General features: G+C 38.2%; 1 protein-coding gene across 2 annotated transcripts in view; it reads left to right on the top strand.

The window, feature by feature from the left end:
• The first annotated feature begins 3,501 nt into the window (after positions 1–3,501).
• The window catches only part of LOC102219379 (rho guanine nucleotide exchange factor 7-like), a 63,867-nt gene continuing 57,709 nt past the window's right edge, over positions 3,502–9,659 (top strand). The window contains exon 1 of one of the 2 annotated variants that reach the window (XM_023337255.1): positions 3,502–4,155. In XM_023337255.1, the coding sequence (XP_023193023.1) occupies positions 3,991–4,155 (165 nt within the window). In that variant the 5' untranslated portion in view covers positions 3,502–3,990. The remainder of the gene's footprint in view (positions 4,156–9,659) is intronic. The other variant, XM_023337254.1, reaches the window with a different exon arrangement.

The raw sequence follows: 9,659 nt of genomic DNA, 5'->3' as shown, positions 1-9,659 counted from the left end.
CAGGTTTGTTTGTTTTTGTTTACAGATCCAGGAATGCAGATTTTGGCCTAAATAGACAACAATGGTCCATTTTCTAGCAGAGCATCTGTTATAAGGAGCTTATACCCCTAAAATTAGCACAATAGTTTAAATCTATAGGAAACAGTTAGCTGATTACCGGACAACTATTACTATAAAGATGTGACCAACGGTATGCATCTCACAAGATGATAAATGCTGATGTAGTTTCGCCTGAGCCACAGGTAGTAATGACTCTCTACAGGCGCCTGGCTGCCCTCATATCTGTAGAGTGGTTCAGATGAGTTTGTCAACCTGTCAGCAGTCAGTGAATACACGAGGCACAACGAGTGCTCCATCTAGTGGCCATTGTGAGAAGAAACACTTTTCGCTGCACAGGCAAGAAACAGATCTTAGGAGGGGAGATGAATTGCTTTCTGACACACAAATCACACAATTGTGAAATAAACTGCAGTGTGTGTGTTTTTTTTCTTAAGCTGTTGTCCTATTTCAGGAGATTTAATCTGTTCCCATAAAAAACACACAATCACCTTTTGTTTGTATAGCACCTTTCAGCAACAAGGCATTTCAAAGTGCTTTACATCATAAAGGCTCAAAATCACAAAGTCATAGAACACACGGTCAACAACATTACATTTTGCCATCATTACACATCAGATTGTTGGTTAATGTTTCATGATTATGTTTCAAAAGCAACTCTAAACAGCTGGGGTTTTAGTCTGGATTTTAAGGAACTCAGGGTTTCAGCAGTTTTTCTGAAAGTTTGTTCAAGATTTGTGGTGCATAGAAGCTGGATGCTGCTACTCCATGTTTGGTTCTGGTTCTGGGGATGCAGAGCAGACCAGAACCAGAAGACCTGAGAGGTCTGGAAGGTTGATACAACAACAGATCTTTAATGTATTGTAGTGCTAAGCCGTTCAATGACTGACATGGACCAATTAGACAGCACCTGTAGGAAAGTTCACCCTGGGAACATGAGACTTTTTTCCAGAAATAACTGCTTTTAGCAATCTGGTGTAGTGTTAAATTGCCTAACAGTTGCCTACTTTAAAATAAATGTAACTGAAACATCTTTTTATTTATTTTTGCTTTAATTTTTTAAAAATTTGATCAAAGTTACAAGCTTTTCATTCCTCGTCACTAATATAAACTTGAGCTGTTTGCTAAATGCTATTGGGACTTCAAGTGGACTGTGACCTGGTCAGACAACACTAATACTAAGATGTCTGTCTGTCTGTCTGTCTGTCTGTCTGTCTGTCTGTCTGTCTGTCTGTCTGTCTGTCTGTCTGTCTGTCTGTATGTAAAGGATGACTATGTGGGAAAAGCACCTCATGTCCATTGTTAAGTAAGGTGGAGGATCTGTGATGCTGTGGGCCCCATTTACTTTCTAAAGGCTCTGAAAATGGTGTTAATATGAATTAATTGAGATTGTCAATTTTTTTGAATTATATTTTAAGTAAGAAGCTGGTAGCCTCTACCAGACAACTCAAAAAGGGTAATCCCTGGGTAGTTCAATACAATAATGATCCAAATCTGAATCATTATTGTGAGGTGAGGTTTTCTGAATCAGGTTACTGTGGGACTACCAACCTGTCTGAGCTCGGGGAAGTGAGAGGGGCTCACAGCAGCGTGGGAATTCTGGCTGTTTTTAGAGAACCGGCTCTTTTGGCTCGGATCACTAAAAAGAGTCAGCTCTTTCGGCTCTTTCTGCTCCAAAGCGGCTCTTCTGATTTTTTTTTTTTTTTGTTCCTTAATTTATTATCCAACAGAAAAAATTTTGCAAAATGAATAAGAGTTCATCGTCGGAAATGACTCTTCTTCTGGGTCAGCGTAAAGTGAAATGTGCATTTTGAGTTTTGAAATACCATGAGATTTTTATGGATGGATAAATGGATAAATGGATGGAACGGGAGCTTTTAATTCAGAAATCTTCCCATTTTGTCTGAAACTTGTGTTTGTATTGATCCGGCAATCAGAAAACATGCTTCATGACAGTTTACTGCTCTAAAGTAATGGGTTTTAAATGTTTTCTTCTCTGAAAAACAATAAATCTCAGGCTCTGAAAGGAGTGAAGGGATTATTTAGATCCACTAGGGGGCGGATTGAACTATTTTACACTAAAGACTGAGCCTGAAAGAGAATTAAAAACAACCATAGTTACTGTTTTAATATGATGTAGAAAATATGTGACATTAGTTACACACAGGAAATGTACATTTTAACACTATTTGTATTAAAGTTGTCCAGGATGTTTAACGTTGTCCCCAATTTTTTATTTTATCTCCAGTGCTTAACATTGTCCTTGATGTTTAAGGTTATATAAGGTTCAATTGTCATTATTGCTATGTTTATTGTATCTGGAATGTTTTACTTTATCTCCAATGTTTAACGCAACAGCAAACTGTTGCGTTAAATATATGACATCTGATTGCCTGTTTTTAAAGACCTGTTTGAAATAAATCAAACATTTGTTAGTTTGAGTAAGCCAGAAGCACCTAAGTGCTGCGATAATTGTTTGTGTGCTAGAAAATAAGGTGGAAAAATTTGTTTGTGCCAGGTTATTTATTTTGGAGCAGGTCAAAGATAATCCAGTGCTGTGACGGCTGTTAATTAATGGAGAGGCTCATTGTTGCTCTCATATCTTGTCTGTCAACAGTAGTCCTTAATAAAGAAACCCGTAAAACAACAGATAACTACTTGTGTGCTAAATAGAACATGTTGGTAGCGATATTATGGGAGATACTAAAACTAATAGCGGTGTAATATTAAGCATAACCTATAATTTCAGTTGTACAGTGACCTGCGCAATCCGGTGGACACATTGTGGCTACGCTGCATTTGCTAACAGACTGCCACAAAACGTATTAAAAAAAGAGATTAGTGCAAACATCTGCGAGTGCTTTTCATTTTAAACCGATAGGATATGATGAAGGAAGTGATATTTTTGTGTTTTTGTCGTGTATATAAATTGTTCCAGTGCTATGCTAAGCATAACTCCCAAGCTTCCACTCCAGTCTCGTCACTCAAAGAATGTTACCCAATTATAATAGTTAACATTAACACAGCCTGCTGTTGTTTTCGGTTTGTAAACATCACGGAAGAAGTTTTAGATGCGTAGCACCGACAGATAGACATAGCTATCTATCTGTGCTACGGTAGGAAAATCTGACGAGGTAGCACAGATAGTCAGAGCACCGGCTTACTTTCACCCCTGGATATAAGTGAAATAATCTGCCAATGGAACAAGTATTTTTTTCCATCAATATTAAGGAATTATATTTACTTAAAACAAGCTCTTGTTGAAAAGCTACTTGTTAGTTTTGTCTCATTTCAAGTGTAATAATAAGATATTTGCATTAGAATCGACACCAGAAATACTTGGCAAGATTTTGTGTTTTTGCAGTGCCTCTCTTTTGAACTAATGTCTGACCAACAAAACAGCGCTTAGAGCAGACAGCGACCCACAGCCTGCGGCGTGTCTGTAATAAACGGATAAAAGAGCAGGACATGCAAAAGCCGCCTATTCACGGGGATCTGAAGCGGTCCAACAACTGGTTGGACTGGCTTGTCCTCTCTCTGCTGTGATGTCACCATCCAATAGATGAGCGGCTGCGATGCGCATATGTATGCGGTCCGCTGCCTCAGCGCATCACAGCGAGCCGCAGCTGACAGCTTTTCCAGGTTAGTCGGGCTACAAACGGAGCATTCAAGGAGAGAGAACAAGACCAGCTAAATTTAAAAACAAGCAGCCGTCATCATCCGCATCCAGCCTAGATACAGAGGGTTTCTCTTTGCCTTCTTTCTCATAGGCCCCCCTCACCTACTGCATCTTTTTTCTCTCTCTTTTTAAAAGGAATAATGATGTTGATGATATTCTAACGCACAGATGACAGCATAACCAGGGCGGTGAGCTGTCAAACACCCCTCTGCAGCCTCTTTGTTGAGAAGGATCTGTAGCAACAGTCTCTGGACATGAATTCGGCGGAACAGACGGTTACGTGGTTGATCACGCTCGGGGTGCTGGAGTCGCCGAAGAAGACCATCTCGGATCCAGAAGCCTTCCTGCAGAGCTCCCTAAAGGATGGGGTGGTTCTCTGTAAGCTGCTGGAGCGGCTCAGCCCGGGATCCACGGAGAAAGTAAGCGCAACACATCCCCTCTTCCTCCTCCTCCTCCTCCTCCTCCTCCTCTTTCTCTGTTTAACCCAGGCAGCCGCCAGGCCTGTCAAGCCGTCGGCGCGTCTGTCCACGTCCGTGACACCGACGCGGCGGTTTGTTGTCCGGCCTCTCTTTTTGTCCAATGATCCATGAGAGAATTTCTTTTGTAGGTCACGGCGGCTCTTGTTATTGTCTACCGTAGCAGCTTGCGCATATGTTGCCCGTGTCAGCGTGTAAAAACAGAAAGGCGCTCGTCTGCTGCCTATTGATCTGCCATAAATAAGGCTGCTTCGCGTTTATTAATATTACCAGGAAGTATTAAATCTAATAGCCGCTTTATTGTGTTTTCCATGAAAGCCGCCGACTGAAAATGCAAATGCTTTTGAAAAACCCGGCTGTGACCGTCCAAATAATACCATATATGGTTTGCATGTCATGTTGGTACACATTCTGTAGGCCTGTGGGGATCAGTGAGGGGATGAGAGGATGTTATCTGTACACAGAGCATCAGTAAGAATGGGCCGCCATTGACAGCAGAGGTGCACACAGGCAGAGATGGCTCGTTTCCCAATTTAAAGAAACAGCGCAGCGTTTGTCTGTCAGAGTCGCAACAGCCTTAATTATTGGGATTCAACACCATGCAGTGCAAAATAATGAATTATAAGAAAAGTTATATTGTATTTATGTTGTTTATTTATTTATTATTACATATATTTCAAATTAAAATCTGAAATATATGTCCTGTACCACTGAGTAAATACTTATACTGCAGAACCACTTTTTGCTGCAATATTAGCTACAGGCTTTCTTGTGTTTACCATTTGTGTATCTACAGGCTAAACAGAAATATCTACTGTATGTTCATTCAAGTTCCTTCTGATCAGATTGAAGAAGTATGTGAATGTAAATTTTAAAGCCTTCAAAAATAATCTTGAATTTACTTCTCAAATATCTGGACTTTGACTAAGCCAATATAATATGAATAGGGCCATTCTAACAAATACTGAATTAAAATATATTGTCATTGCAATATCCCCTTTGTGCTCAATTACAATTGCAAAGTTTCGAGTTGGAAGCAATAGGTGATTAGATATTATATTTCAAATGTCATGGGTGAAAATTCTGCTTGAGAGTTGTATATTAAGCATGTTGGGTGGACATTTTCAATCTTTTATGTCCATACAGGATGTACTTTTTTGTTGGATGAAAGGCTAAAGCTTGCAAAGAGTGAAGATATTGTGACATTGTCACAGTTGGTTGAGGTAGCAGAGGCAGAGGAGAGATGAGAAGATATGAAAACAGCTGAGAAGGGGAAAAACTGGTGGGCAGGAAGGTGAAAGATAAATAGAGATGGACACAATCTAAGGCAACTAACTCTAATGCACAAATAATAATAACCCAAGAAGCAAACACAGAAATGAACTAAAGAGAAGAAAACCAACAAAGAGAAGATCAAACAGAAACACAAATGAAACCAAAGTACAAACACATTTGAATCATAGCAGACTCCAGGAAATAGAAAGATAACTTTTTTTAATTGTAATTTATTCATCATCATCGCAATATTCATCAACAGAACTGAAATGAAATGTTACCAGTATCATGTATCATCATGGAGAACATATAGATCTCCATGCAGAAACATTTAGATCAAGAATCAAACCTGGGACCATCTATCTGTAAGGCAGCAAGGCAAAAGAAGGTTCCACTGTGCAGCTCCATTGTAATGGTGTATTGATTGTAGGATCTAACAAGGCGTTGGACAGCATAAGACTCTCACTGAGTAATAATCTAGAATAAAAGTACTATGGTTTCAAGCTACACACAAAAAAAGAAATCAAAAGTTTATAACATTGAATTGAATTGATTTTATTCAAAACAGAAAAGCAACATTTACATCTAATGCTGCCAAAATAACATGACATATAACAATAACCTGAAAGTTTTTTGAATGCATAAAACCCTGAAAAACAGACTGTTTGCCGGTTTTCTATTTCTCACTTTTGTTGTTTTGGGAGTTTTTTTTACATATTTGTATGTGCTGTGGGACTTTTGCACATTTTGGAGTATTTAGTATGTAGCTTACTTTTATCTGATTGACAGTGTGCATCAACAGGTCGTCTAGGGGAAAATACAGCTGGAACAAAACACCAGTTACTCCATCACTTTTTCTAACCTTCGTTTTAAAAAAAAGATTTTAAACTGTATGACTTGTACAATTTTTAAACTGTAACTTTTAAAAATCTTAATATACTTTGATACCGATAACTGATGTCTAAATGTACCATGCATGCTTTGTGATAAGTTGAGTCACATCTTGCACGAGTGTGAATCGTGCTATGTCGGATCATAAATGCAAAGTCGTAATTATAAGTTGTTTGAAATGAAAAACTGGGTTTCTTTGTAATGAAATTAAAGATAATAGCCAAGAATGTCACAAGCACAGTGGTCCACTTACAGTAACATGTCCCAGAAGCATAAAGAAAACTTTAACTTGAATTACTTTGAAAATAATCTTGACATCCACATAACTTGAAGTCTGTCAGCACAAATAGTGCATCTTTGGCTTATTCTGTTTTGTGATGTAACGCGTCCAGACTGATTGAGTGATATACTTCATTATAAACTTTCCTCCATTACACCCATCCTTCAAACTGACTTCATGGGTGGAGAGATTTGTGACAACTATTGTTAGATTAGACATAAAAAACAAACCTTTCATTGTGGTTTGCTGGAGCTTTACAATCCTTCACAGAATTGAAATTAAATCTTTAGATGATTGCTTGGATCGTTAAGAAGAAACAACTAGTCTTTGAGAAAAGTGATGAATATTGGGATTAGGGCTGTTGTAAACAAATATTTTAGTAATCGAGTAATCTATCAATTATTCTTACGATTAATCGAGTAATCGGATAAAATAAAAAGATAAAATAAAACCTTGGTAAATCTAACATAACAGCAGAGTTAATATCTGATATCAACATCAATCCAATTTGTTTACATTTGAGCTTCCTTAACAATAACCTTTCTGTAGTTTAGAAAATCAACCTGTAACAATAATAGCTCACTAAGTTAACCTGAAGAAAAGTAATACAGAAATCTAAAATTTTATTAAATTCAATAATAAAGAGACAAGCTCACAAATACGCTTATGAAAAATGTCTATACTCCAGCTTTTGTATTCATCTTCAGTCAGTTTAACAGATGAACTCTCACCTTGCTCAGACATTTATAGCTTTTGTGTTCACGTTAGCGACGGGATTTGACTCCGTTTGTCGCACACAAAAACTCATCTACCAGCTACGTGCCGTCACTATGCGCTCCGCCACCCATTTGTTGCGGATGATATGAAATTAAATTTCCGGTTTGTCCGTAAAGCTACACTTGCGTTAATCATCTAATGCACAGCCGCCCGCAGTGTTAATATCCGCTCACCTGTATAAATACACTTTCAGCGTTCATCCTTGCTGTCCGCTCTGAACCGGCCACCAGGCAGCAGCTCCGGGAGGAGAAAAGCTCCAGGCATGGCGCCAGTCATTTTAAGGATGCTTATTGGTTCCTTGAAATACGACAAAAACCCAGAATCAATAAAATCCTCCCAGGCCGAACTTCAAAACTGGACGTTATGCTGCTAACTCTTAGCTTTCATCAACAACTGTGAGGGCTCCGCTCAACGCCAGTAATAACCCAGCAGGAACACGGTGCATTAAATAATAAAATATAACTTAACGAAGCTTCGAGGCAGATACATTTTCCTCGAGGAATTTTAATAATCGAGGTACTTGAATCACTCGAGGAGTCGTTTCAGCCCTAATTGGTATCCTCTCGTTTTAATACGATCTGATATTATAAATCTGTTCAAACTGTTATGTTATCCAGCCTAAATATTGCTTACTCACTGTCCAGCCTATCGTGTTTGTAGGGTATGCTGTTACAATAAAACTACATTGCTGCACACTACTGATAAATTTAAAGCGTCTTATGAGGATTGGAGTATCATTATTATGCTAAAAAATAGAAGAAACAAGTTGATTTGTAGTTGCCAATACAATCCTCTTATTTATTGATAGCCATTGTTACAATTACAGAATTTATAACAAGTATACTTAGTAAAAAAAAGACAATGAACAGCACAAATACTTGAGCTAAATTGTAATGAACGGTAAAAAAAATAATCTTTTAGCAATATTATACCATGACTTACAGCTCCTTAGATTATACTGTTCCTTAGATTTGCTTCACTGAGCACACATGCAATGGCAATTTTTAAAGCATTTACATTTTACTGCTTCACCATTAAGCCTCTTAAGCTACTTGAGATTAATATAGTTTTTACACCTTGAAGATGATGAAGCGGGGCGTGCCGTGGTGGTGGTGGAGGGGTTAGCGCAACCCACATTCAGAGGCAACGTGGCAGCTGTCGCGGGTTCGACTCCCGGACCTGACGACGTTTACTGCATGTTTTCCCCCTTTCCTGTCAGCCTACTTTGAAAAGGAGACACTAGAGCCCATGAAAAGACCCCTTGCAGGGTGAAAAGAAAAAAAAGATGATGAAGTGAGGCCACATTTTGTCCTTCAGTGTAGAACATCTAAGAGTGGATGTCTTTTCTAAGTGTATGAATGCATTAAATCTTTGGTTTGTTTTGCTAATTCTCTTTAATGTAGTCAGTGTACACAACAATGAACAAACTGCAGTGGTTTTCCAAAATGCAGTGGGAACATTGTCATTCCCAGTTCTGACTTCTGAGGAAAGTGTGAATGACTTTTGGCAAGCAACATATTTGTGCATAAGTAAACCTCTCTACCAAATGGCATCATATCAGTGATACTATTTTTCCATAAAATAAGATTGTTTTGGATGTTTGCATGCTAGATTATTTAAGAAAAAATGGATTTCACAACAAATCTTTAAGGAGCCACATTTATGATTTGGTGAATTTCAGGTGAATTTTGACAAAAGGTTCCTGAACGTTTTTCCTCTTGTACTTAAGTTTCATGAACTTTTAATATACAGTATCTAGACTGTTTTTTGTGCGTGTTTCTGTTGTGATGTCTGAAATTTGGGCCAATGATGTAGTCTATGCCTCCTGATACTGAGTAAGTCTTCCTCCTGCTGGAGTCCACACATGTCTGGGGATACTGGTCTCTGTTTATAGCTGAGTCCACAATTTGATTAAAACTATGTAAACAAGACAAGAACAGCATTAATCTCAGATTGTTTGAAAGTAGTTAAGGGTTCAAATTCATAGACTGCCACTCCAAACTGTGTGGAAATGTGTAGACAGGGTTGCTTTTGAGTGAATTGCACTGAATCTGACTTTCAGAAAGAAAAGAAAAAACCAGAGTTTCTATCGGGATTATAATTGACTTTCTTCAGGCATCAGACAATTTCATAGCGGTTAAGCTGTGGAACAAAATTAAAATAATTTCTACCCAGAAGAAGCATATACCAATTCACATATCTCACACACAGAAAATGCAGTGTT

This window comes from Xiphophorus maculatus, chromosome 7 (assembly GCF_002775205.1).
Source record: "Xiphophorus maculatus strain JP 163 A chromosome 7, X_maculatus-5.0-male, whole genome shotgun sequence".
NCBI classification, from domain to species: domain Eukaryota; kingdom Metazoa; phylum Chordata; class Actinopteri; order Cyprinodontiformes; family Poeciliidae; genus Xiphophorus; species Xiphophorus maculatus.
Note: the sequence above shows the minus strand (reverse complement) of the source record. Positions and strands in the feature narration are given on the sequence as shown.